A 27,646-nucleotide genomic window follows, 5' to 3' on the forward strand; every position below is an offset into this window, starting at 1 on the left:
GAGACAAAGGCCACTTCTCTCTTTTCTCGATTTTGATGTTTCCAGAGGCTACTCGTCACGTCCAGGTGCTAGCTAAATCGTGAGCAGTCACAAACGTAAGTTACTTGAGATCCTTCTTGACTTAGCATGCTAAAGCAAAGAACTTAATTCCAGGAACATCAAGATAAGAGGCCATTAAGGTATGTGTAAGATTTTTGTCTTCCATTCTTTTCATAGTTTTTTTCCAGACTCTGCTCCGTGATTCCGTGGGGCCTTTGTATCGCCCACAAGAAATTCCTGATGCCAAACTTTGGAAAACATAAGTATAGGCTCGATTCGATCAAACAAAAAGGTCCACGCCATTGATCTCAGTGCGAGAGCGATACTTTAAAATATACGTTTTGATCGAACAGAGCTCCCTCTTATCTTAAGATCAGGGCGACCGGAATCCAAAGTATTCGCGGGGGGAATATTTCTTTTCTCTCTCCGTCCGTACTATCATGAAACCCGTGACCCACAGGGAGGTTTGAAAATTACAGGGGGTAACAGTTGACAGACAGTGTTGCCAGCGGACAATGATATTTACACAAATCATTGATAATTTTTTTCACCTTGGGGAAAAAGAAACCGGCGGCGGTGGTACGGTATGACATGACAAGCGTTGACGTGGCCAGAAATTCGCCCGAAGAACAAACAAGGTCTACCCTGGCGTTACTCTACTCTTAGAGGGAACAAAAGAGAAAGAAAGAAACGGCTATAGAAGAGAGGGATGAATGATCGAAGAATGCGTGTCTCTTCCGGGCAAGATTCTTGTCCATGGCGATGGCGCTCGCGCTGATTTGTTATCTTCCCTTCTTCTGGATGATTGATCGCGGCCCAGTCGCAGACGCAACGACGAGCTAGGTGGTGACGCCTCTGGATCATCGCATTCCTGTGGAAAGCGATCGGCCGATTCCATTTATTTCGAGCTCCTCCTCGGCGCAGCGCTCGGATTATCGATGTCGGCGGCGCCCCGGGCGATCATCCAGGTCTATTCTCTCGTTCTTTCCCTCTTCCTGGTAGCGGCAGTGGATGAATCCGCCGTAGCGGCTCACGAATCATCCTCCCAGACGTGGTGCAAGGCCGAGGAAGAGGCGGCGCTCTTGGATTTCCGGCGCTCTTTCGCGTCCCAGCCCGGCGAGGTCTTCGATTCTTGGATCCTGTCCAGGACGTGCTGCGCGTGGCGAGGGATCCAATGCAGCTCCGCCAAGGACGACGATGATTCGCGGCGCTTCACGGCTCTCAGCGATGGCTACCGGGTTCGTGTTCTTTCCCTCCCAGGGCTCAAGCTCGCGGGCGAGATCCCGCCGTCCATCGCCAGGCTCCGGGCGCTCGAGGCCGTCGATCTCTCCGCCAACCAGATCTCCGGCTCGATTCCTGCACAGCTCGTCTCCCTCGCGCACCTCAAGCTCCTCGATCTCAGCGCCAACAATCTCTCGGGCGCTCTCCCGCCGGCCTTCCGCCAGGGATTTCCAGCGATCGTCCGCCTTAATCTCTCGGACAACCTCCTCGAGGGCCCGATCCCGCCGATGCTGTCCTCGGCATCGATCGAGTCGCTCGACCTGAGCTACAATTTCTTCGCCGGCGCGCTGCCCAGCCCGATGATCTGCGCTCCATTCCTCAACGTCTCCAACAACGAGCTCTCGGGCCCCGTCCTCGCCACGCTCGCGCACTGCCCATCGATCCAGTCGATCAACGCCGCCGCAAACATGCTCAATCGCTCGCTGGCAGCGGCGCCCGAGGTGGATTTCTTCGCGAGCCCGGCCGCCAGGAGCATCAAGCTCCTAGATCTCTCCACCAACGCCATCCCGGGCGGCATTCCAGCGGTGATCGGCCGCCTCGCGGCGCTGGAGGAGCTCTTCCTCGGCTACAACAGCCTCGGCGGCGAGATCCCCAGCTCCATCTCCAACATCTCGGCGCTGAGGATCCTGAGCCTCCGCAACAACGATCTGGGCGGCGAGATGGCGGCGCTCGACTTCTCCCGCCTGCCAAACCTCACGGAGCTGGACCTCTCGTACAACCGCATCTCGGGGAACATTCCGTCGGGAATATCCCAGTGCCGCCACCTGACGGCGCTGACGCTGGGCAAGAACGAGCTGCGCGGGGATATTCCGTCGTCACTTGGCGCGCTTCGCAAGCTCGAGACGCTCTCTCTCTCCGGGAACGAGCTCGGGGGTGGAATCCCGGCCGAGCTCCAGGAATGCGAGGCGCTCGTCATGCTGGTGCTCTCCAAGAACAGCTTCACGGAGCCTCTGCCCGATCGGAACGTCACGGGGTTTCGCAATCTCCAGCTCCTGGCGATCGGGAATGCCGGGCTCTCGGGATCCATCCCGGCGTGGATTGGCAACTGCAGCAAGCTCCAGGTGCTGGATCTCAGCTGGAACAGGCTCGTCGGCGACATCCCCCGGTGGATTGGAGCTCTGGATCACCTCTTCTACCTGGATCTCTCCAACAATTCCTTCACTGGGTCGATACCCCCGGACATCCTCGGCATCCGCTGCCTGATCGAGGACGAGGACGCGAGCAGCAGCGCCGCGGATGATCTCCGCCCAGTCGCCAACACGCTCTTCGTCAAGCACCGATCCAACTCAAGCGCGCTCCAGTACAACCAGGTGTCGGCGTTCCCTCCCTCGATCATCCTCGCCAGCAACAATCTCTCCGGAGTGATCCCACTGGAGTTTGGCAAGCTGAGGAAGCTGGTGTCGCTGGATCTCAGCAACAACAGGCTGGTTGGATCGATCCCGGCGTGCCTGGCCAACGCGTCGGACCTGGAATCGCTGGATCTCTCCTCGAATGGGCTCTCGGGCAGCATCCCGCCATCGCTGGTGAAGCTCACGTTCCTCGCGGCGTTCAATGTGAGCTTCAATCGGCTGTCTGGGGCGATCCCTTCCGGGAACCAGTTCGCGAGCTTCTCCAATTCCTCCTACATCGCGAATTCCAGGCTCTGCGGCGCGCCACTCTCGAACCAGTGCCCGGCGGCGGCGATGGAGGCGAGCTCCAGCTCCTCGCGGGGCGGCGGCGGCGATCAAAGGGGTCCCATGAATCGCGGCGCGATAATGGGGATCACCATCAGTATCAGCCTGGGTCTCACGGCGCTGTTCGCCGCGATGCTCATGCTGTCCTTCTCGCGCGCGCGGGCGGGGCACCGGCAGGACATTGCGGGGCGGAATTTCAAGGAGATGAGCGTCGCCCAGATGATGGATCTGACGGTCACCATGTTCGGGCAGCGCTACCGTCGGATCACCGTGGGCGACCTCATCAAGGCCACAAACAACTTCGACGCGACCAACATCATCGGCTGTGGTGGCTTTGGGCTGGTCTTCAAGGCCAACCTTCCGGACGGGAATGTGGTGGCGATCAAGCGGCTCACGAGCGAGGATGGAGGGCCGCAGATGGAGAAGGAATTCGACGCGGAATTGTCCACCCTGGGGAACATTACGCACCCCAATCTTGTCTCCCTGGAGGGCTACTGCCGGCTGGGAATGCGCGACCGGCTACTGGTCTATTCCTACATGGAAAACGGCAGCCTCGACTACTGGCTCCACGAGCGATCCGACGGCGGGAGCCGGCTCACGTGGCGGCATCGCCTGGCCATTCTGCGCGAAACGGCCAGGGGATTGGAGTACCTCCACCGTGGATGCAACCCACACATTGTCCACCGGGACATCAAGTCGAGCAACATACTCCTGGACGGCGATCTGCGCGCGCACGTGGCGGATTTTGGACTGGCGAGGCTCATGCTGCCGTCGGATACGCACGTGACAACGGAGCTGGTCGGGACGCTGGGGTATATACCCCCGGAATATGCGCAGTCGTCCGAGGCGTCACTGCGCGGGGACGTGTATAGCTTTGGGGTGTTGGTGCTCGAGGTGTTGAGCCGGAGGAGGCCGGTGGACGCTTGCCGGAGGGGTGGGATTCGCGATCTTGTGCCGTGGGTGGAAGGGATGCAAGCTACCGGGAGGGGGATCGAGATTGTGGATCCACTGCTGCTCCAGAATTACTCCGAGGTGGACGCCTTGGAGGAGATGCTGCGGGTGTTGGATGTGGCTTGCTACTGCGTGGATTCTTGCCCCCAGAGGAGGCCTGGGATTGAGGAGGTTGTGGCTTGGTTGGATGCCGTGGGATCGAGCAGGCTCAAGGTGGGATTGGGCAAACCTTAGAGCGGGTTTCTTTGCTTTCGTGACTACAAATGCCCATGTCCGGTGTGTGACTATGATTCTTACAGCAAATGCCCAGGCAGGGCATTACAGGGAATATAAAGAATACTGGCGCAAGAACTGCGTGACTAGTCCTCCACTCAAGCAATGGCGGATTTGCAGCTCTAAACTTTTGATGGGACGTGACACTCACCAAGTTAAGCTGAGAAAGTTTGAGCAAATAGCGAGCGACTTGTTCTTTGATATGGCTGGAAGAAATAAACTGCGAGTATACTGGCGTATGTTGCACAAAACATTTATCCAAGAATCATCACTTGATGCATTGTGTGGTGGTTGTCGAGCAGCAGTGATAATGCTTAGCACAATGTTGGCTACAGGGATGTTCTAAAGTGGAAAGCAAATATAGCCTTGGAGAGTGGCCTTGAGATTGTGGCGAGATCCAGGATAGGACTCGGGAGTGATCTTTCAGGAACTTGGAAGGGATATTTTGTACCTTGAAATTTGAAATATAAGAGCACTCTTGTGTTGTGTCTGCTACAGGAAAACTAAAGTTGTGTTAATCGACCTTAAAGTTAGTGATCCTGTCCAAATGCTTCACACCGCAGTGCAAAAAAACATGGATTGTAAGCTCACATCTGCAAAACAATCGCGAAGTCGGATATGGAAAGCTGGACGCCTATAGACAGCATGATTCTGCCAAGTGCCGGAGCATAGTGATCTTTTCTGGCCCTGAAAGTTCATCAAAGTTTATATACAATCTCAAATATTCTTTTTGATCCAACCAGTTCTTAAGGAACTGCATTCTTATGTCAAACCTGACTGGCAAAGGATGTGCGTACTCAATACTGAAGACTAGCTAGACCAAGAGTGATAGGGTTTTCAATTTGCAACCATTGCATTGTAGTCTTATGCCTCTAGTTGGGCGCTACAAGACAACATGTCTTATTATTAAGAGACGCTGGATAGAAACTTTATGATTTTGTAAGTAAAAGATTCAAAGAAGAAAGGAAATAGAAGTTGCAAAAAGTGAGGACAAACATAATATACAATCTGGTGTTTCTTTTGGTATTTAAAGTCCCTCCCATGTCATGTCAAAAAGAAAGCACTTGATTGAAACAAAATTGTGATTGCATCAAACGGCAAATCTTGCCAGGCTGGTTGAGCAAGATTTTATAAACATCCATGTTTTGTTTGCAACTTATTAATTAAAACGTGGTAAGTTTTTCTATACCTTGCCTTTTTCATATAAGGCATGGCCACTGTTCCACTTGTGCTTCAAATGAGATCTTATTCTATCTATAATTGAGTCCAAGCTTGTGAGGGATTAATGTAAAGCACGAGGCATTCCTGGCTGATCGATCATCTATTATTTCTAGAAGTGGTGTCAATGCCGCTGGTTGAATCTTGCCCTGAAATTGGCGTGGAATTTGACCTCATCCCAAACAGTGTCACCACTGATCTATCTGTGCGTGCAAGGAACGTTAATCCTGCTCGATCCAAGGAGCTGCTCATCGATTCCAAGGTCCCTAAACTTTTTTCTTTGCTGCTAGTGTTTCAAGGCCATAGTAACCCAATTAATGCCAATTTCAAGCACAAGAACTACACGTTGCCTTAAACTAAGAACCATGGTGAATGGAGTTGACTATAGACAAAAATATTGGCAATAAAAACGATTCCTCCCTTCCTAATTCTAAGGCAAGAGGATTACGGCATGTAAAAAAGTGGTATATGGCACAACAAACCGGGCGACAAGGCTTTACTATCACGTAAAAGGTGAAGTCAAAAAGAAGAAGAATCTGGGACCACGCACTCACGTGGACGCGCGCCAGTCGCCAGATCCCCGCGAATCGGGCGGCTCACGGGACGCTTGCGCTGCATGGCCACCTTACCAAGGCCCATGCACACGTCCGACACAGCGCGAGTAGAAAAGTATATGGAATTTGCGTCAAAGCTGGCGGGAATTTCTCGAGCGCCAAAACCGTGACGTGCACATGAAGATGCGGACAAATGCCCATCACCAAATGTTCCCAGGATATCCCTCATCCTATACCGTGACGTTCGCTTACGCAACCACGAGACTCTCGCGTCCTCGCGCATCCGTGACCATCGCGGGATCTCTCAAGTAAGACTTTAAAACCCCTCTTTTCCATCCAATCCATCCGACAGACTTGAATCTCTTCTACTTCCCCCAAGATTAAACTCGTCTCGACTCAAAACGCTTCATCTTCCACACGGAAGAGAAACGAAAGCAAGCATGCAAATCCCACCAGAAACCGAGGAAGAACCGAGATCCTTTGCAAAATGCCCAGTGGGGGCATTCATTATAAAGCTGGGAAAAGGTACGAAGAAGCCTCTCCGCTGTGGAAAGGAATAAAGAAGCCGCGAGGGTTTCGCGCCGTCGTCATGCCCGTGAGCCACCACCTAAAAACGCTTCGATTTTTCGGGGTCGTTGGTTTTTGCCCCTTTTGCGTTCCTCTCCAACCGAAAACAACTCGGCCCTCCATTACTCTCGCCCATGATGCCTCCAATTTCTTCTCTGGTTATATTTCTACATTATTTGTATACTTTTGTATGATTTTCATCTCGACCATATCCGTACTTCGTTGAAATTACTAATGGAATCTCGTGTGGTTCTAGAACCGTAGAAACCACCCTGTTTACGTTTCTTTTGTTCCCAGTTCTTAGCGACCGTGTCACCCTCACTAAAATTCTCTCGTTGCCAAAGAATTTGCGCGGTCCCCCGAGGAAAGGAGCTGCAATCAAGCTACAAATTCCACGTATCCTTGACTAAAAACTTCTCGTCCAAACTAGCAATCGTATGTATGTTGAAGCCAACCAAAAGAGAAGAATACAAAGCTTTAAAAGTTGACCCGCATTGTTCCCGTCAACACAAGAACTGGAACGACAAATTTCAAATATTAATTTATAATTTAAAACAACTAAAACGTTTACTACAAAAATACCAAACAACGAAAATAGAAAAAAATAGAAAAAAAGAAAATAGAGAGTAAAGAATGCTGGCTGGCTTCGTCGCCCAGTGCCGGTGTCCTCCTTTTAAGAATCTCTCCACATAATATATAAACGAGAAGAGGCCCCTCTGTCGCAAAGCCCGGTTTCCTCGCCCGAGAGCTCCAGTTTCTTCGCAGAGAAATAGCGAAATAGCGAGAGAGAGTGAGAGAGAGAAAGAGAGAACGATTCTTCCTTCATTGCCGTGATGCGACCAAAACTTCCTCTCGAGATCGCGAAGAATTCCACCGCTTCGCCTTGAGAGAGAGATCCTTCCGTGCCGCCTCTATGGATCCACCGGAATGTCATTGAAACATACATATATGATTTTGGAAGTTTGGTTGGAAGAGAAGATCCACTGTTGGTCACTGTCCGTGCGTTGGGTCGCCTCGTTCTTTGCCACGCCATAATTCTTGTGGCTATGTCATCCTCCCTCTCCCACAGTCGCGCCCTCGTTTTTTTGTGCGTCTCCCATCGTACAGGTAGCTAGTACTAGTTCTCGTGTTGACCTCCATCGCCAAAGCTTCTCCATCCTCTTCTTCTTCTTCTAGTTCGTCCTCTTGTTGCTTAGTTTCTCTAGCAGGCCGAGCAGCGCGCAAGGGAAAGGAAAAGAAAAGAGATGGTTTTGACAAGTTTATGATAAGGTGGTCGCTGTGCTGCTGCTGTGGCGGTCGACCACCGCGCTCAAAATCGCGTTTTGATCGAGGGAATTGCGTGCGCGAGATCGGGAAATGCAGCTGGAAGTGGAGATGGATCAAGGGGCTTCCTCCCCCCCGCTCCACAACTCGAGGAAGAGGCTGTCGTCCGTGGAGGAGGACGATCTTGACGCGCCAGGATCTTCGGATAGCAACAACACCGTGAGTGGCGATGGCAGCAGCGATGGCGCGACCGTGCTCGGCGGCCCGTTTGGATCGTCGTCGGCGAGGAGCAGCGTGAGGCAGTACATTCGATCCAAGATGCCCCGCTTGCGATGGACTCCGGATCTCCACGAGTGCTTCGTCCGCGCGGTGGACCGACTGGGCGGCCAAGACAGTAAGTGGAATTCTACTGCAAAGGCATAGATTTTCTCTTTTAAGTTCTTCTTCTTTGAGTTCCATCAATCAATAGTGGCAGTAGCAATTCATTGATTGAATGGTAGATTGATTGTCAGTACCTCTTCTTTCTTTCTTTCTTTTATGGTTCTTAAGTTCTTGCATCTATGTAGGAGCTACTCCAAAGCTCGTCCTGCAACTCATGGGCGTCAAAGGTCTCACAATTGCGCACGTCAAGAGCCATCTCCAGGTCTGCAATTTCTCTCGCGAAACCAGCAAGAAATCCTCAAAATTCTTCTGTGGAAACTTGCAGATGTACCGCAGCATGAAGAACGACGAGAACGGACCCGGTGAGAAATCTCTTTCTTCTTCTTCCTCCTTGTACTGACGCTACTAAAGCTTTTGCGTGATGCAGTGGTCATGGAGGAGAGGAAAGGCGAGCAAGCACAAGCAGCCGTAGCCAGCGACGCCAGCCTCCTTCACCATCCTTGGACGCCGCAGCTCCAGCAAATCCGTGGCGAGAAGAAATGCCGGGACAATCCTAATGCACAGCAGCAGTACTACGCTCACAATTACTTCCATCGACCAGTTCTTCAGCCACTGGATTGTCATGCCAGGTAATTCAACGTAAGCTTGAGTGGAACCACCATCTAGGATAGCGACGGCCTCCTAAAAGAGAGAACTTCTTCTTCTACTACTTCGCCTTCTCCTCGATCGAAAGAGCGGTGGTTGTTTCTGATACGGTGAAGATTCCTCGTTGCAGGACGGAGGATGCATGGAGCCAAATCGCCAGTCCAAATCAATCACAGGAGTGGCTCTCGAGACTGTCAATCGCGGCCACTAAGTGCTACAGCGAGCGGTTTAACGATCTCCAGATTGGCTGGAGGAAAAACCATCACACTCTCTTCCAGCAAACTGGAGGAGATGATAACACTCTGCGCTCGCGATCGCTAGAGAGAGAGGAATCCCGGATACATTCCAGCATTCTCCTCTCCCAGAACAGGATAAACAGCTGCCCCGCGCTGATCCACTTTGACGAGATCCTGGAAGGCAGCAGGAGCGCCATGAAGCATCACGAAAACTTCAACTTCCATCCCCAGGTAAGAAGCTCCACCTTTCTTTTCTTTTTTTAAAGCTTGAAGACTCACTACTAACGATGGAATTGGATCGTGCTTGGCCAGCATAATCTCGAGGAGAAAAGCCCGGGCTTTTTTAAGACGATGGGTCAAGTTGATAGTACCTTGTCTTTGTCCTCACCGACAAAGCACCAAAGGCCCAGCGGCAAAGCTCCCATGGTCACTGCCTCGGATCTAAAGAGACTTAAGCTGGCGCTGCTTGACCCAATCCAAGCTCCAAACGGTGTCAAGTTGGAGCTCACCATGGCCACTGGGGACGCCTAAAACTCGTCCAAATAACACACATTCCTATGCCTCTGTGTTACAACTCTTAGAAACTCTGCTACATAACGGACCTTTGTACAAAAACGACTTTGGAGCCCAGAGAGCTGACCTTCTACTAAACTGTTCTTTCCTCTCTCCTGTTTTTTTCCTCCCAAAGATGACATTTTTACACGGGCAAGAATTTAGAAGTACGTAGATTTTACTCTTGACAATGTATAGAATAAAACTTTGTACGAAAAGTCGTTCCCATGAGAATTTCTCGAAAAAGAATCTTATGCTGAGGATCTAGAAGAATGTAAATAGCGATTTTTCTATAGCCACGAACTTTATGACATGATCCATAAACAAAATCACAGTCCTCAAGAAACGTGAGAGCATTGCAAGAGTTTCAACAATAACGCAGCGAGGAAAATGGTTTTTTAGTCCCTACAGAGCATCTACACTTATGTGTTTGCTTGCGGAGAGTCTCTGGATCTTGAGTCTAGCATCAGGAAAAAAACATATAAGAAACACTAGTCCAACCAAAACATACCTCTCAGACGCCATAAACTTGATCAGCTTTTCTTCCTCGTCTCGCGAGTACCTCGACCAGGATTCCTGTGCGCTGCGATTCTCCCCTCGTGAGACATCTACAAAGTAAAAGGAGAAAAGATTGCAGCCAAAATCAATACCTCCAATCCCGAATAAATTATGCTTCGATTGCCTACCTTGGATCACCACTATGCTTCTCTGGTCAGCACCTCTCAACTTCCAAAAAATACGCGACCCGACAGTAGCTACAGGCTCTGTTCTTTGAGCGTTACACTGCTGCATCTCTGCGAGCAAAAGAAAAGTCATAGGTGATGAGAGCTCCAAAGGAAAAGAAACAAAAACAAAAAAGAAAAAGAGAAAACGAAAACACGATCTTACTTGATTTGCAGACCACTTCCGCTAGCGCCATCTGTGCAGCGATGGATCGTTGCTCCTGCATACGTACTTTTGCAAGTAGACAGTTGCATTGGTCTGCAGTGAGCGAACTCCCATTTGTTTCCAAGACCAGCAATCTTTTTGCCTCGGCAGCTTTTGTCTTTTGCAAAGCAGCTCTCACCTGGAGAAGAAACTTTAAATTTTGATATCAATCTACACATCAAAAGGACTACCTCTTTTCGAGCAGCTGAAATCTCATCGTTTGCTTGCTGCTGCTGGACCTTGACGTTGGCAGCATTCTCCATAAACTCCCTGAATCTCCTGCAGACGTAGAGAATCAGTACATAGTTTCGAGGGAGTCTAATCTTACGCGGTGGAGAGACAATCGTCACAGAGACTGTTTAGTAAGTGCAGCTTTGTGTGTAGCTCCAGCTTCTCGTAGGCATCAACACCGTTTTCCAAGGCATTTACAACTGCGTCTACGCCTGAAGATGTTCGTGACACATAGTCTTTAAGCGACTCCAGCCATGAAGCTCTTGTCGGAGCGGAGAAACTCCTGGAAAACCACGTCGTTAAAAAAAGTACTAAACTACTCTCGCACGAAAACGATAAGTTACCCTTCGCTGACATCCTCCGACGCAAAAGATAACAGTTTCACATGCAGATGAACAAGCGGACCCCTTTGAGACATCAATCCTTGATTCATTTCTTGCAACGCATCTTCCGCTTGGCCGTCTCGCAAACAAAGAAGCTGAAAGTATGGTTGGCAAGCGGTAAAAACCGAAAAGAAATCACAAACCTTTTGGAAAGCCGAGCAGAACTCTAGCAGCTGAAGTGCTGGCCCAATCAACTCTTGCGGCAGCTCAATTCCAGCTACGGTTTTGAGTGCTTCACCGTCGGGAAGAGCTATTTCCTGGGCTTTTGTGCTTTCCGCGGCCAGGTCGATGTTGAGCTCGACTAATAGATCTCGAGTTTCGTGTTTCTCTTCCGCATCTGCGTTTTTCTTTGACAGCTTCGTTGCGAGTGTCGGATTTACAGTTCTCTCTGGTTGTACCTCCGACAAACTGTCCAATCGCGGGACCGTGATGGAATTGTTTTCTCGCAACGCCGCGTCTCCCTCGAGTTTACTCAGTCTAGTTCGGGCCAGGACCCGCTTCCGGCTGGCTTTCTTTGCCTTCTTCTCGTCATTGTCTGCTATACTTCTCTTCTCTAACAAGTCAGCCTGGGCCATGTCAGTGTTCGCTTGAACATTAGTTATACTCGCTTCCGCTAGTACTCGTTTTCTTTTACGTTGCTTAGCTTCCACTGGCTTTTTCTCCTCTAACTCCAACTTCTTAAGTTCGATGCTTTTACCCTGCCGCAAAGAAGCTTCAGTGAAACATATTAGCAAACCATCACAGTAAAGCACCTGATCTGCCGGATCTGATGTCAAGAACTCAGCGACGGACGCACATCCTATCGACTTGGCGAGATGTGACACCATCCCGGTTGGGCTGCAACCTTTCTTCTTCCTACAAAAACAAAAGCAAAAAAAATGCAGTAACACTAACTCTCCCATAACTCTCACGTTTATAACTCGAATTCACTCTTACATGCAATAGCTACAGTTGCATATCCCACGACACCTTGGACACGTCCAAGCATTCAAACCATTCACAATTGCTACATCTTCACCATATCTAAAAAAAAATTGTTTGAAAAGAAAGAGAAGAAACTAGAAAAGAAAATCAAGGAAAAATATACCTGTTTTGCAAACACTTCGAGCAGAAGTTCAAGCTACAAGATCGCTCTTCACTCTTGCAGCTCGCCATGAGTCCAAGAGTTTTCTGTCGACACTGAGACAGAGAGAGGTGATGGTTAAAATAGAAAGAATATTTCAATAGAAAGCTCAGAGCAAACCTGGTGGCACGAAGTTCCATTGTCGGAGTCATAGATCCGGCTACCAACAACGCCAGCACTGCCGCTCTTTTTCTTGTCTTTGTCCGCCTCTAGCGCTGGAGAGTTTTCGCTGGCTTGCATCGCAGCAATGGGGCTTGGGCGATGGTTTTCCTTGACAGCCATGGCGTCGTCTTGCTCCTGATCGCTGTCTTCGATCACAATAACCTCGGGCCCTTTCGATTCCAAAGGTTTTTGGGCTGCCTTCAGCCGCTGCCGAGTCCTGGGCTTCATCTTTTCTCGCTCCTGGGAAGAAAGAATGCTAGATCTCCCGAAAAGAATGAGCGCGGGAACGAGGAAAAAAACTTACCCGGCACAGATAGTGAGAAATCCCGCTCGCGCCCAAATGTTCCTCTTAAACCCTACCAAAGTGATTAAACGCGGTAAATGTAAAGCAACTCTAGAGCAATTAGTAGAACGCTTAGACACCAAACGAGAAAAGACGAACAAAGAACGGAAAACCTGATTTGTAGATGCCAAAATAATTGCTTTGAGAATTCCATGCGAGGGAGCAAGCAACTCTTCTTTGGTAATGAAGAGAATGGAGCTAAAAAACTGGGCAGCGATTAGTCCGAGCGAAAGACTAGATAGCTTCTACTCCTTGGCACTAAGTAAATTCGTTACCTCTACAAGCTTCAACCAAAACTTGTTCCTGTTCACAATCTACAAACCGAACAAAAGGAACGGTGTCAGCGAGTGCTGAAAAGCTTGGAAGTTCTTACCTCCGAGTATGGGATCAGTGTTTCCGAGCACAGGCTTTGAATGGAAGGAGGGATCAGTGCCGAGAGTGGAGTCTTGCTCAGACCAGCGGTGACTATGTTACCGAGAAGATAAGCCGGGCGGAGCCATTTCGACTCCGGGAATGCGTTCTGGGACAAGTACGCTGCAGCGTGGTCTTCTTTAACTTGCTGTGTCGAGTATCTTTTCATTGCTGAAACCACATCTCCCTCCTCGACGAGCATTCGAGTGAAAGTGTCCACGTCCTAGCAACTCCATAGCTATGGTCAAGCTTGAAGCTGTTATAGTCTTACCTTGAGAGAAGAATTACAGCCTTGGCCTAGAGCGTTGGACATGGCATGGGCCGCATCGCCAATCAACACTGCTCTACCTTTTTCTGCGTAGAACCTGCTGCAGGAGACCTGATGAAAAAGAAAAAATATTCGATGGATACGAGAAGAGAACTATGCGCTTGCCTGCATTGAAGATGATGGCCTTTGCGAGATGAATGCTTCCGCAGCCTCGAGAGGCACTGAAAGTGGCGGCATGTACTTTTCAACGTAAGATTGCAGCTGCCATTGTCACATATTGATCTGTCAAACACTTGAATCCCTCTTGAACATTACCTCTTGAGCGTTTTGGATTTGCAATAAATCCTTCGGCTCAGTTTCAGGAGACCATCCCAGAAGAACGGACATGCCATCGCCGGGCGTCGGGAAGCAACCAAAGTTTATGCTCGTACTACCTGTTACATAAGCAAACTCGAGAAAAAACGGATAGGACAGTTACAATCACCTGAATCCTTCTTTGTGACCACTCTGAACGAATGAACCGCATCATCCGAGAGCTCTGCCGGCCTCGGGACGTGCAAGACCTTGAAAGTATAAGGCGTGTTTACTTGCTGGAAATCAAAGCCTCTCTCTCGGATGAAAGCTTCTCGAACGACCGATCGAGCACCATCAGCACCAACCAAGAGATCGTAGGGAACTTGCATGGTCTCGTCACCTTTAAGTCGGAATTCTACAGCTCGAGAGTTAAAATCGACCCCAACACAGCGAGCACCATAGATCACCTGGAAAAAAAATATATATTTGCGTCCAGGTAAGACGAAGAATGCATCTAAAAGAAGCAAAGAGAGGAGAAAAATCGAAGTTACCTGGACTTGCTCTTGAGAGTAACGTTTCTGGAGTTCTTTGACAAGCACCGCTGCCAGAGATCTTTGATTTACAAGAAGCGAAGGTTTGTCCGGGTTTCTCTTGAGGGCAATCGCTCGGCCGCCAATGTGCAACACAAACTGCGAAGAGGGGACCCCTTGCTTCTCCACCTCGGTCCACAATCCATCCACTCTAGAGATCGCATCGCGGCCGCGGGCGCTCAATCCAACGCAATACTGCCGCGTCTTGTACCTGGCGGCATCACCAATCGAGACGATAGAGCCCGCATTCTGTCAAAATATTTCCTACAAACTCACAGCGGCAATGGGATTCTCGGATCGTCGCGCGCCTCGAAAATCCTGACCGGAAGCAATCCACGCAGGGAATCCTTCTCCGCGGCGCAATCGAGAAGAAGATGTGCGAGGAGGAGGCCCGACGGGCCAGCTCCCACGATGACAGCCATAGCCGCTAAGCCCTAAAAGAAGCAAATATAAACCCCGCGCATAACAAAAATCAAATATCTCGCCGTCTGTGGGAATTGAACCCACGACCACGTGGTTAAGAGCCATGCGCTATACCGGCTGAGCTAAGACGGCTTTACATCATAATAAGTTATAATTATCCTCTAATAATAACGTATTACATATTAAGTAAGCTTAGAGTTTTAGGGTTTATGACAAGGAGGAAGAAGAATGTTGGGTGTGGCGAGGGGTAAATCACGGTATCGTCTCTACAGCAGCGTTGCGGCATCCAAGCCCATTGTGGCGGCGGCTGTTCTGGAGCGCCTGCCATTGTATCCGCGCCCGCCCCATCCCACAGTCGCCTCGTTCAGGGAGCTCTCGTAAGTTCCGCTCTAGATCCAGCAAAGAATTCATTGGTTTTCACCTCGCATTGCAGCAAGAAATGGAAGCAAATCATCGGAGAGGTGGACATTCTAGAGCAGACACTGGACGATATGAAGTAAGTCCATTCAAAAGAGATCGTTTTTCTCACGATTTTGTTTGCTTTCTCTCTTCTTCTTCTTTTCTCTAGAGGGCGTGCTGCTCCTGCTGCCTCTGATCAAGCAAAAGTAGCACCAGTCCAGTCCACCGATCGAAAGTAAATTTGCGAGTTCTTCCTCTTGCTTCAAGGGATTGAAAACTCTAATGTGGTGATTGAAGATCTTTGCAGAGACTATTGGATCAAAGGCTGTACTTGATCGTCCGTGGAAACTCGCCTTACAAGGGCCAGAAAGAATGGCATTTCCCAGAGAAGAAGTACGTGGACGAGATGAACTTAAGAAAGGTGCTACTCTTTCTCTTTCGTGGCGAGCAACATTCGCAACGCTGCGTGTAATGTTCTAGTGCGCAGAGTCGGCTCTCGAGACGTTTCTAGGCGACCTCTCCGACGTCTACTTCGCAGGAAAAGCCCCGGGCGGACATCTCGACTGCCCCGACTTTCAGGTGATGGAAAAACGGAGTTTTCATCACACAACTGTGAAGCAGCGATCTCTAGGACTGACTTGTTGTGTGCGTAATTCCAGCGCTTCTACTACAGATCCCACTTCGTTGCGAGCAAAGAAGTGGCAGCGTCCAAGGACTACGCGTGGGTATCCAGGGATGAACTCGGCGAGTATTTCGACGAGACACAACTGGAGCTTCTCAAACGGATGCTTCCCAACTTCTAGCTGGTCGAATTTGGCGGAAAAGAGTGGCATGAAGTTACTTCCAGTTCTTCGACTCCCTTCGATTTAAATTGTAATCAAAGACCATTTGAAGAACTTGCTTGCAACTTAATCTTACTTACTAACACGTTATTATTAGAATGTAATTATTATTGATTATAAAGCCGTCTTAGCTCAGCCGGTAGAGCGCGTGGCTTTTAACCACGTGGTCGTGGGTTCGATCCCCACAGACGGCGACATTTTGAAGGCTTAGAACCATATATGTTTAATTTACATCGATTTCATTCTTTTTACATTGAAGAACCATGGCTGCTAGCTTGTAGTCAGGAAAATCAGACTTGATCGCTGCCAAGAAGTCGCATAGCTCAGAGGAAAAAATCTCTTTAACTTCATCTTTCCCCAAGTAACCCACCAGCCTCCTCGCGAGCCACCTTGGAGCCTTTGGATCAGAAGCTGGATAAGCGACCACCAAAGATATGCAGCCGTGAAAACAAGCCTCTTTGAGTGCTGGAATAGCTGCCGTCGACACTTGTTTGGACGTCCGCCTGTACATCTTCGACGGGTTTGTTGTCCCCTCCGCCTGATCCCACTGCACCTGCCGTCTTAGCTTGAGCTGGAGGAAGACGGGGACGAGCAAGTCGCCCAGCATGACGAAGAACATGATGTCCGGCCCAGACAATGAGGAAAACATAAAGAACATCGGACGCTGGCCTGGAGGCAACTTCAAGTATGCAGAAAGAGGCGCAGCTGGAGTCTCCCTCCAAACCTGCTTGCGAAGCCCAGCTAACTTAGGCACGCATACGCCCCAGTTCCGCAGATCTAACCCCTTAAAGCATGGCCAACTGTTGAGCGGCTTCTGGCCATCCAAGAAGCGAGGGATATGAATCACCACGAGCTTCTCCCACAGGTTTCCACATGCTGCAGGATCGTCGACCAGGCTTTGCATCAGAACTTGGAGATGCCGTTCGAGATGATCATTATCGACGCAGTAGTTTGTCATAGCCGCCAGTACCATGGGCTCGCTGATCTCGTATGAAGACCTGGTCTCCCAACTACGAACCCTCTCACACGAACCCAGGCCACTCACGAGTAAATGGGCTTCAGCCGAGTCGAGAACAAGTCCTGCCCTGTTTGAGAAGCAGTAATGACTAACTGCTCTCATAACAAGCTCTCTTGCCGACAAGTCCCGTCCCCGGAACCTGAATGTGCCCTTGCCTGTTTGAAAGAAGCTGGCCACCATGGAATACAGGGACATAGAGAAGTCGCTTGAATCACCAGTGGTCAGGTCCGCATAAAAAGCATCGACAGTCTCCTTCTTCCAGCAGCAGCCATTGCGGAGCAACTCCTCCAAACACGTAACCAAGCACCGCTTCCGCCCTTTGAACTTGCTAAAGAGAAGAGCACAATTACGTGCAGTGAGCCCCAGCACTGGCAGGTACTTGATACAGAAGTCGTATACTTCACGAGGCTTCTCCCATTTGTCAAACTTGATCACGTAGAGTGGTAACCTGGCACCCCTCATCTTTCCCACTAGTGAAAGGATATCGTTTTCCAGTTCTAAGAAGTTGATCCCAGTTCCTGCTGCGAAAACCGGTGCAGCCAACTGTACGTCCATTAGCGCCTTCATCACGGGAGAGAACCTGGCCATCAGCTGGTGACTCTGAGGGGACTGGAAACAGCGCGTGCCGTTGAGCGTCTGCGCCTCATCCATGACAAAGATGGGCTTGCAGGACAGCATTGAGCAAACTGCATCCCATAGACGGATCAAGTCACCCTGCTGGAACTCGTAACTGCTAACCAGCATCATGGCGAGCCTTTTGTAAGGGTCCTCCGTCCCACAAAAATGGTTGAACTCCGTCTGGAGAATAAGCCACTGCTCTGGTGTCAAGTCTGGTTTCATGCTGAGGACTTGTTGAAGAACCAGCAAACGAGCCAGTATCAACTTCTTCATCTCTATGACAGCAGCAAAATGTTTCCGGCATTCGGGATCAGAACCAGGCTCCGCGTTCCCAACTAGTGCCATATCCTGAGACCCCGCATTCCGTTTAGATGAAGCTGTCCAAAAAAAACCCCAGTGGGCTGCCAGAATCTCGAACACAGTGCGAGTTTTCCCGCATCCGCTAACCCCCATGAGCGGAATACAGCCCGACTTCTTCGACCGTAGTGCATAATCCAGCAGCTTCCACGCATCTGAATCCCTAGTCCATCTATCCTGCAACTTGTGAAACAAAATCGACGGGCGACCATCGAAGCCCACCGGAACTCCCCACTGTGGCTGCAACCCAAGGCCCCCTTGCTGCAAGAACTTCGTGATAAAATCTCCATACGCAAGCTTCCACTCGCCAAAAATCGCATCCAAGGAGCGACTGCCTGGCACCGAAGGTGGCGGAGCGATCTCAACCTTGACATAAATTACCGGCCCCTCGGGCAGCTCTCCTGCGAAGTATGCCCAGCCCTGTGTTGTGAACTTCCCGAAAGTGAATGTCCTTAAGTAACTGCAAGTAGAACCACTGGGAAACCCTGGCAGAGTCGACACAAACCCCTGCAGCGAGCCGAAGTCGTTGACATCAGGCGGAAGTACCGACATTTGCCCCCGAGTACGAAGATCAGCTTCATCCGTGCTAAGACTTGAGCCAGCGGGCACAATCGACACGCACACGCCCCGGCTCATAGCACAAACCCTAACCCTAAAAGAGCCGATTTGCCCTAGTTTTTCGTTTCGCCTTTTTTGCTATTATATATATCTGCTTGGAAGATTGTGCCCTATTCCTTTGCGATGGAACGCCAAGAAGTAAGTTTTTTGACTCACTACATGGAAATACTAACTTGGGCTTCCAGGTGATAGATGCGCTGAGGAGAACCCGTGATGACTTTGACCTAGATGATGGTGTAGAGGATGTTCTTGATGTTCTTCCATGTCAGGTGCGTATTATTTAGGATTCAAAATTCCCTTATTCTTGTATCTGACTAAAAAGTGCAGATGAGTGGAGTATTGGGTCGCTATGTCTACCCCATTACATACAAGAGGCAAGAATTTTTTTTTGTTTTTTTCTTTATGTAACAGTTTCAATGTAGTGTTTGTCCGAGATATTTGGATGGCTACTTGGTAAAGTTGGAGCGCTCTGAGTATGTCCCTCCCACTGAAAAGGGTTTATTCATGGTCAGGCATATATGGGAAGGGCAGGAACAAGTAATCCAGGTTGTAATTTTTTTAATATTTTTTTTTAGTTGTTATGTGATTGATTTCGTTTTGTGGGTTACAGAAGTATGTGGTCCGGAGCGCAGATGAAATTGTAGAGAGGAGGACAATATTCACCAATCTAGAGCCGGAGGTATTGTCCATGATCAATTGGGAGAAGTTTGAAAAGGCCATCAAGAATTCCAAGATCTCAGACAAGGAAAAAGCTAGGAAAGAGAAACAGGTCTTACAGCTTTTAGAACACAGACCGGAAGCGTTTGATGAAATTGTTGAGTTTGATTAAATTGCTTGTACTGGCACATAGCATTGGTTTTAAATGTAGAGTTAATTTTTTTAAATGTTCTCTGAGAGAGGCCAAAATTGCTTGTGGGAGCATTGGTTTTACTGCAAAAACAATTCTTTTCTCAAGAGGTACTTTTAGTGGAATCAAGCAAAGATGACCTTCCTAGTGTTCTTGAAGATGTTTTCAACAAGTCCTGTATATAGAAATTAAGAGCTTTAACGCGTTTGGAAACCAAAACACCGGAGTTCCTTCCCGAAGGAAAGGTGATCATTGCAAAGATTTTCGTGGCTGAAGCGGATATCGTCAGCGGGCTGGCTCTGGGAGAGAGTGGCTAGTATTTGGATGACTATTTGCTCGTCAAGGCGGCGTTGCAGTCGCGTATCGCCTGGCTTGGTTTTGAAATCCTTGGATTAAGTACGAGGACTCTGATATAGCTACTTGTTTCCTTTTCGAGGATGAAGGCTTACAGCAGCAGCAGCAATGGGCACCACAAGAAGGCTTACGGTGGCAGCAGCAACGGGCAGCACAATGCATTCACAAAGGAAAAGCCGAAGGAGGTAGACATTTATGCAATCGAAAGCTCTGGCGAACGCATACGAGCAAGGTAACCGAGATTTTGCTTTTGTTTGTAACAGGTACGAGATCATAGGAACTCATCGTCCCGGTGAGAAGGAGGGATTGGAATTTTGGTTAAGATATGGTGGCAGTGGTCGTCGACCAATGCAGAAAATGTAAGCAGAGAGGCCATTGGGAAAGAAACTGCAAGGGGGTAAGAAAGCTCACTTATTCTGAATTTTCCAGATTTGACTTCGTGTTTTTTGTTTTAGCCTGAAATGGATCCTTTTGCTTGTGAACAAAAGAAATGCTACCTCTGCCTAGCGAAGGGACACGATACTTATCACTGTTCAAGAGATCCCTTGCGAAATGAGGACTGGGCAGACAGGACTTACATTGGACCATGGTCTTCGGGTTTGTATCACTTTGTATTCTCTGCTTCTTGATATGTTTATTTCTGCGTTTTCAGGAAGATTATATCGTCCAGGTGGCAGACTTCCGGCAATACCATCCTCATTTCTGCGTCCAACGAATTAAATACGAAAACGTCAAACGGATCTGCAAAAAACATCCAGACTTCGGAATTTTTATCGTGCGTAAGCCACCCCGTCCTCTTGCGGTCCTTATCTGGGAATGTTTTCAGCGACTGGATGGAGTTTTATACGAAGCAAGCCTAGGCTTCGAGATCCAAGGAAGAAGTGCCAGATGAAGCATTGATTGAAGAATTGAAGAATGATGGAGAACTGGATGAGTTTCAATATGCTTCTCTTCTAAACAGTATACAAATGAATGGATGAATTCTTGGTGAGACCTTGTATGAATGAATGAATGCCCTAGGATTATTACTAATCCTGTACTAATTAATTATACTTAGTTTAAAACAAAGCATGATCTTGACTTTGTTTTGGTCACGTAGTCTAGGGCGACTATTTAGCCCTTTCACAATTATAATCTTTCAAAGTCACTGAGGAGCTGCCAGGAACAGATAAGAGACCTGGAGTACGCATTGAATGTGTGGACTCCTACAGATTGGTCATCGTCTGCTCAAAGTGACGAGACAATCAGGAAGATCGTCACGTCGGCTTTTATGGAGAACGTGGCTTCACAGAGCGGTCATATCAAACTTGGGGAACACTCTCATGGCTAGAGTTTGCGGCAAAAAACAGAGCGGACTAGCTTTGCTACAAAAGCAGCTCGAGGCTAAAGGTGGCAGCCAAACAAGGTCCAGGATTGAGAGCCGCATGAACGAGCTGCACGTATATGCCAGGCAGCGTCTGGTGGTGGGCTGTCATGGCAACTGTGGCGAGACAGAAGCACTGGCTTCAGAACGAGCGCATCGAAACGAGTGCATCGAGAAGCAGCTGGGATTCCGTGACTTTGATCGTGTCTGGAGACAGTGTTTGACGAGTGGTGAAGGCATCTCCAGATTTTGGAGCGTCACCTCAGCCAAAGTGGGGTTTGGTCACAGCTTCTGCCCAACTTGTGCTGAAACTCGACACTTTCGAGGCCGGCGCGTTTGCTGCATCGTTGCCGTGATACTTTCAAGCACAGGAAAGTGATCTGCGGCTCATACGTCACGTGTAAAGTCAGCCAGCGCTCACAGCCCGGTGTGTTATCTCCGGCTTCACCAACTATGATCTAGATCCCGTGCAAGACTTGGAAGCTTTGAGTAGGAAGACGATGACGAAGCTTATCGTGATTCATGAGAAAGCTGCGGGTGAACGCTCTATAAGTGAGTACCAGCGGGTCCTGGAGACCAAGGTCCGGGAGTATGTTCCAGCAGACAGGTTTGAGGTCGAGGTGATTGGGAGGTTTGTCGGCCAAAGCTTGGTTCAAGTTCAACGGGAATGATCATGAGGCTGCAATGCTCTTGCTGGCCTTGAGGGACGATTCTCGATGTCTGTGGGGGGTGGCAGAAAGTCACATGCAAAGCGGAGTTTCTCTTCCCGTCTACATTTTACTCTTGGCTGATATCGCCAAAGGAATGGAGCAGCTCAAGACGGATAACACACTAGGTGCGACATTGAAGGTATGCTACTCTTATTCAATTTTAATTTTCCACTCGGAAACCACTGTGTGAAGGTATTTGCAAAGGCGTACGAGAAAGGTGTGGCTCGGTGCAAGGCAGAAGAACTGGTGGAAGGCTCTCCTCTCAAAGGGCCTGCTGGATAAAGCTGCAATGAAGATCCTGTCCTCGAGAGAGAAGCTTCGCCTGGTAAAGAAGATTGAAGAGGAAACCGGCCTTGGTTAGATGCAACCAGAAGATCTCAGAGCTCCTCTTGGGATGATGAGATCTCTGATTGGGTCGACTTAGCTGGGCTGGAAAAATCAGTGGGAGCTGCAGTGAGCATGAACCACCGGTGGCATTCCTTGTGCGTGCATGGGGACGAGGAGTGCTTGGAGAAAGCAAAGCACGAATTGTCAGCATCTGGAAGAATGAAGTAATCCAGCAGTAGCAGTGGCAATAGACGCAGCAAAGGATTGTTTGGTGTGTCTATGCCCAAATCGTCAACGAGAAGAAACTTGAGGCTCGAGGCCACAGCTTTTGCCGCGACTGCGTTGCTAACCAGCTTGGAACAGGGATGGACTTGCGCCACCGAAGGCTGCCAGGAGGTGTTCCCATTGTCGACTTCGTGGCCTAGTTCATAGTGCAGCAGATGGACGAGCTATGCAAAGCTTCCATGGGAGTTTTCGTGGCCTCGAGCGGGGGGAGCTACAGGTTTTGCCGACTGCCTCAAGAGCTCATTTTCTTCATCTTCGTTGATGATATTAGTCTGTGGCGCTTGAAACGCTCGGCTACGTACATACTCACGGAGGCTCGGACTGCGACTTACAGAAGATACAGGCAGAATCCAGATGCTTCCCTGATCGAGTGGAGAGAGCTGTGGCTCTTGTCAAGAAGCAGTACATGTGCTGGGTTTTCAATTCGAAAGCAGCGAAGCCTGAAGCTTGTATTGATCAATTAGCCATCGATTAAATTAAACCACTACAAGCCTATATACCTAGCCTCTCGTGGCGCCCTAGCCTCTGGTTCTCTCAGCGGGGAGGTTCAACAAGATAACAAGATAATAAGCACCTTTGTCCAGGAAAAATCCCTCAAACCTCTAGGAAGCTTTCCTCTGGCTTCACTGATTGAGGAGGTTGCTTTCAATCTTCTACACATATATATGGTAAATTATGATGTCATTCTGCCAATGCAGATGCCAAATGTGTCAAAGTAAAATGCACACACATAATATGGCATTTTATTATCTAGCATTTTCGATTTATAAGTTATCTTTTAAGGGATGCTCTGCAAAATTATAGTTTTTATAAAATTCCAGGGGAGTTTACTTTTAAAAGGGACTTTTGCCTTCTTCCACCCATCTTATAGAATTGTCCACTAGAGTAGTATATCCCTTTCAACAAAGCTACTTATAATGCGAAGGTCCAAAAGATTAAAAATGCATACCAAATGAGGATATGTGGGATTTTAAACACAAAGATCAAGTTTACAAAGAAATTATAATGACTTAACTCAAAACTTTCATAGAGAGTCATGTGGGTGTTCTTCAACTCCACGTCATTGGGGCTCCTAAGCAACATACAGGCTAAGTTGAGACTCAGTTTGACAGCCTGTACATGGTTGACTATCATGGGTGAAGGTTGTTGCCTTTCTCCACAGATCAGTGCCCAGGAAATCCCTCTCTTTGGGATGTGATGGACCACGGCGGATATTACAATTACACAGCCGCAATGAATAAGTTGGAAGTGCCATGTCTTCAAGCATTCTGCTTGCAGACAACAATAGCCTGCATTTATTAAGAGCATGCTCTCTCTCTACTGAAACATCATAAAGTTAATAAAATGAGTGGTTATCCTTAAGTAATTAACAAGCAGTTTAAGGAATATATGTGCGATCTTAGCCAGCAATGCAGGTCTTGACGAGTTTGATCTTTTCACTTTCCATGGTATGACTGCAAGCTTAAGGTGATAACATTTTCCTGTTGAGCTTTACAAAGTCTGGTAGCTTGAAGAAAATGGTCGTCAGGTACACAAGTTTCATGACCTTTGTCTGACATTTTTGTTTTCTTCCCTTCATCAGGAACTGAAAGGATCCAATGGCTACATGCAGGACTTGATGGTTATTCTTGAGATCAGCCAAGGACAATTAAGATTGTATGCAAGCAAGGTAAGCAAGGATATGGTTTGATCTTTACTTGCTTTTGTTTGTAATAGGTACGAGATCATAGGACTTCATTGTCCCGGTGAGGAGGAGGGATTACTCATCAATCAATGCAGAAATTGTAAGCAGAGGGGTGATTGGGAAAGACACTACAAAGGGGTAAGAAAGCTCACTTATTTTCCAGATTTTACTTTTTATTTATTTCTTAAACCCAGAGTGGATCCTTTTGCTCATGAACAAAAGAAGTGCTACCTCTGCCTAGTGAAGGGGACACAATACTTACCACTGTTCAAGAGATCCCCTGCGAATTGAATACTGGGAAGAGAGGACTTACACTGGACCAATGAAGAGAATTCATCTTTCGGTTTGTATCACTTTCTATCTCTGTTTCTTTATATGTTTATGTGTGTATGTTTTCAGGTGGGTTATATCGTTCAGGTAGCAAACTTCCCGCAATACCATCCTCGTTTCTGAGTCAAACGGATTGAATACAAAAACCTCAAACGGATCTGCAAAAAACATCTAGACTTGGGAATCATGATTGTGCATGAGCCACCTCGCCCTCTTGCATCTCAAATTTTGGAAGCTTTTCAGTGACTCCATGGATTTCTCATCACAGGCCTAGGCTTCAAGTTATACAAATCCAAGGAAGAAATGCCTCCAGGGTATAACTGGTATGTAGCTGCAGATGAAGAATTGAAGAATGAAGTGGGAGTTTTAATAAAGTAGCCTTCCAAGGTATAACTTTTTGGACCTTAAAGGGTTATTTTCTTAACCACATCTTAGTGAATAATCATGTTGATTTGCATGGTGGACAGATCAACCCCTGAACCAATGGGAGATTGCCAATTGCTGGTGAGAGAAGAAGGTGTTGTACATGTAATGTGTTGACCGAATTCTAGGGCATTGACACAACCTTTTGCATTCTGCCATAAAGTCAGTGGAGGTTTGCTGTGTCACTTGAGAGTGGTGATTCATGCTGAACCTTCTTCTCTAGGGTTCCAATTTTGCTGTGCAAAATGCCCGATCACAGATGCTAGATTTGCATCTCTTTGACTTTCTTGCTAGATTGCTTCTAGAGTGCCATGATTCTTAGCTCCCAAATCTCTTTATTGCTACCAACATGCTCTCACAGGATTCTAGGGCATTCTCTAGTGGCATCAGGTGAAGTCAAGTGCCAAAATTAATGCACTGATATCTATTCTTGAGCAAATCAATGATATCAAGTTGGTTAAGTTGGTAGTGTCTCCCGGTTCCCCACTATGCTCAAGTTCATTGAGAGGCCACTCCAAAAGGCTGGTTTCAAGGTTGAGATTGGCATTAGCAGCAACAAGAGGAGTGACTCACTAATTGTTTTTCTCAGCCTCAAGGTTACTGGAGTGTGATGGCATCCACAATGTTTTCATGATAGATCCTTGGTGGAATTTGTAGGCCGTGGTTTGAGTTCATGCTTGAGGTAAATTCCAAAGTTTAAAGCTTAAGAAATGGTTATATAATTTGACTTTCAATCCTAAGCTCCAAACAAAGTGATAGGTTTAAAGTTCTTAAGAAATGGTTAGATAAATTGACTTTCTTTGTATGCAATCCTAAGCTCCAAACAAAGTGAAGATGTTCTTATGTTGATTGTCAAATTGCCCATACCAAATGAAGAATGGCTGTGATTTAATCAGATGCTTAATTTAGGACCTCTCCATTTAGCAACTCTAATTTAGGGCTTGAAGACCAGTGATCAATCATTCTCTTCACAGCAACAAACTGAATGATGTAGAGGTAGTGGTTCAAGTGAAAGTCTTAGTGCTTGATAAAATGGAATGCAATTACTTTCCTTTCCAAGAACTATATACCCTACACAGTTTAGTACTTCATGTATTCCAATTTAGGTTTAGCAAGCCTCTTGGCTGCTTTGGTAGATACTAGAATCCCATTGACTGGATTTCCTTTGTCTTTTAACTGTATTTGTGCAGACATAGCAAATCTTATGGCATTTTATGAGGTAATCAATGTTTTATTTATGTGTTTATAATGGGATTTTATAGTGATATAGACTTTGGCTTCCAGAATCTAATAGTTTCCTCTAAGGAAATACAAGCTATTCTAACTTAGTTTCAATGTAACAAAACTATAACAATAAAAAATAGTGTTTACTAACTAGGTGTAAAACATAAATCCTTAAGTCTTGAAATCAAGCCAAAGGTGTGTTACATGGCAATGACTAAAGCAAAAGTCTAACAAATGTAACAGATTTTTATTAAAGTTTCAACTTGTGTCACTCCTCGCGATGACACATTAGTGAAGTGGAGAAGCATTGCTACCTAGCCTTGTCATTAGCCTCGTTGGTGACCTCTGCTAGAACTTCTACCAACATCCTAGCCTAGGGTTGCCCACAGGTTGGACAACTCATATAGATTCGTTGATCTTGAGGAATCTTCACTATGATGTGCTCCTTAAATGTTTGTAGTTGCCACTGCAATATTAACCTCCACTTCATATGCTCTAAGGTTGTTAGATGAAGCATCCTTCCAAGAAACTTTTCTTTTATTCCACTCCTTTCACTCCTATATACATGTTATGCTTGGAAAATGGTCATTTGCCCTCTTGTCAACCTCTGGCACCAGTTCTTCCCATTGGTGCTGTCTCCTACCTATGCCCTTTGTTTTCTCTTTGATCCAAAGACACACCCCCTTTCCAGCTGAATATTCCTTTATTCCCCCACTATAACCAAAAAGAAGGAAAAACTCCTAACTTCAACCAAATCTTATTCTTAAGTTGGCTCTAGCCTTGACAACTTGAAAAATAGCAAGCAGGAGAGGAATTTCTAAAGAAGCACTTGAGGAAAGAACATAAAATGATCAATAAAAGTTTTTAGAAAGGAATAAAAAAATGATTAACACATGGCAAGTGTTATGAGACGAGGAAGTGTCAAGACTAAGACTAAAACCAAATCTAAGATCAAGTCTGAGACTGAGTTAGAGTTCAAATACTAATACATATCAAAGGGTAAAAGCCTAAAGTGATTATCTCCTAAACCTTGGAGGGTTTGGTAAGTCTTTAAGTTATAACCATATGGTGGTGTAAATAATCAAAGAGAATAAATGATTTATAAAAGTTCAAATATAAACGGAAGGGCCTATGAATAATAATGCACTCCCTTTTCCAATTAGTTAAGGGTTGGGGTATATAAGTTTTTATATGTAACTCCAAGATATAATATTTTATTTTTTAATAGAAAATAAATTCTTATATTACAAAAATAAAGGTAAATTATATTTAAGAGGTTTTGTGCCAATAGTCTAAACACTTTAAATTCATATACTTTATTTTGAAGTATTTTATATTTATGGCCAATATTTGGTGTGGATCTAAGTGAATATTTAAATACTTATGGTCCAGATTGAAATTAATCTGACAAGTACCAAAATCCCAATATGTTAATATTAGTATTTGGCATTGTAATTAT

At 47.3% G+C, this 27,646-nt stretch overlaps 5 protein-coding genes, 2 non-coding genes and 1 pseudogene across 10 annotated transcripts in view; 5 read left to right on the forward strand and 3 right to left on the reverse strand.

Annotated features, from left to right (window-relative positions):
• Positions 1-8: 8 nt before the first annotated feature.
• LOC9645118 (phytosulfokine receptor 2) lies at positions 9-4,497 on the forward strand. 2 transcript variants are annotated; one of them, XM_024689865.1, is made up of 3 exons: positions 9-95; positions 154-179; positions 228-4,497. In XM_024689865.1, exon 3 carries the CDS (start codon positions 978-980, stop codon positions 4,176-4,178), a length of 3,201 nt encoding a protein of 1,066 aa, XP_024545633.1. In that variant the 5' UTR covers positions 9-95; positions 154-179; positions 228-977; the 3' UTR covers positions 4,179-4,497. The 2 variants fall into 2 exon arrangements, with proteins under 2 accessions (XP_024545633.1, XP_002984783.1); XM_002984737.2 differs by having other exon boundaries at positions 75-179; positions 228-331; positions 393-4,497.
• Positions 4,498-7,300: 2,803 nt separating this feature from the next.
• Positions 7,301-9,732, forward strand: LOC9645119 (protein PHOSPHATE STARVATION RESPONSE 3). The gene is made up of 6 exons (XM_024689950.1): positions 7,301-8,213; positions 8,386-8,462; positions 8,526-8,562; positions 8,628-8,829; positions 8,976-9,312; positions 9,394-9,732. Exons 1-6 carry the CDS (start codon positions 7,913-7,915, stop codon positions 9,610-9,612), a joined length of 1,173 nt encoding a protein of 390 aa, XP_024545718.1. The 5' UTR covers positions 7,301-7,912; the 3' UTR covers positions 9,613-9,732.
• Positions 9,733-9,898: 166 nt separating this feature from the next.
• On the reverse strand, positions 9,899-12,875 carry LOC9645120. 3 transcript variants are annotated; one of them, XM_024689947.1, is made up of 13 exons: positions 12,764-12,875; positions 12,418-12,699; positions 12,262-12,353; positions 12,111-12,197; positions 11,927-12,029; positions 11,318-11,872; positions 11,136-11,269; positions 10,889-11,074; positions 10,752-10,839; positions 10,522-10,699; positions 10,320-10,427; positions 10,145-10,241; positions 9,899-10,093 (listed from the first exon to the last, which is right to left on the reverse strand). In XM_024689947.1, exons 2-13 carry the CDS (start codon positions 12,685-12,687, stop codon positions 10,039-10,041), a joined length of 1,953 nt encoding a protein of 650 aa, XP_024545715.1. In that variant the 5' UTR covers positions 12,688-12,699; positions 12,764-12,875; the 3' UTR covers positions 9,899-10,038. The 3 variants fall into 3 exon arrangements, with proteins under 3 accessions (XP_024545715.1, XP_024545716.1, XP_024545717.1); XM_024689948.1 differs by having other exon boundaries at positions 12,418-12,715; positions 12,764-12,854; XM_024689949.1 differs by lacking the exon at positions 12,111-12,197.
• A 44-nt stretch (positions 12,876-12,919) lies between these two features.
• On the reverse strand, positions 12,920-14,787 carry LOC112351669 (annotated as a pseudogene).
• Positions 14,788-14,847: 60 nt separating this feature from the next.
• On the reverse strand, positions 14,848-14,920 carry TRNAK-CUU. Its single transcript has one exon. It is a non-coding gene; the product is annotated as a tRNA-Lys (tRNA).
• Positions 14,921-15,006: 86 nt separating this feature from the next.
• On the forward strand, positions 15,007-16,112 carry LOC9645121. Its single transcript, XM_002984739.2, has 6 exons — positions 15,007-15,165; positions 15,222-15,284; positions 15,357-15,422; positions 15,485-15,608; positions 15,668-15,766; positions 15,847-16,112. Exons 1-6 carry the CDS (start codon positions 15,017-15,019, stop codon positions 15,988-15,990), a joined length of 645 nt encoding a protein of 214 aa, XP_002984785.1. The 5' UTR covers positions 15,007-15,016; the 3' UTR covers positions 15,991-16,112.
• A 38-nt stretch (positions 16,113-16,150) lies between these two features.
• TRNAK-UUU lies at positions 16,151-16,223 on the forward strand. Its single transcript has one exon. It is a non-coding gene; the product is annotated as a tRNA-Lys (tRNA).
• Positions 16,224-19,924: 3,701 nt separating this feature from the next.
• Positions 19,925-27,646, forward strand: part of LOC112351646 — a 49,378-nt gene continuing 41,656 nt past the window's right edge. The window contains exons 1-3 of the mRNA XM_024689884.1: positions 19,925-19,992; positions 22,738-22,743; positions 24,192-24,195. Of these exons, the coding sequence (XP_024545652.1) occupies positions 19,925-19,992; positions 22,738-22,743; positions 24,192-24,195 (78 nt within the window). The remainder of the gene's footprint in view (positions 19,993-22,737; positions 22,744-24,191; positions 24,196-27,646) is intronic.

This window comes from Selaginella moellendorffii, unplaced genomic scaffold (assembly GCF_000143415.4).
Source record: "Selaginella moellendorffii unplaced genomic scaffold, v1.0 SELMOscaffold_64, whole genome shotgun sequence".
NCBI classification, from domain to species: Eukaryota; Viridiplantae; Streptophyta; class Lycopodiopsida; order Selaginellales; family Selaginellaceae; genus Selaginella; species Selaginella moellendorffii.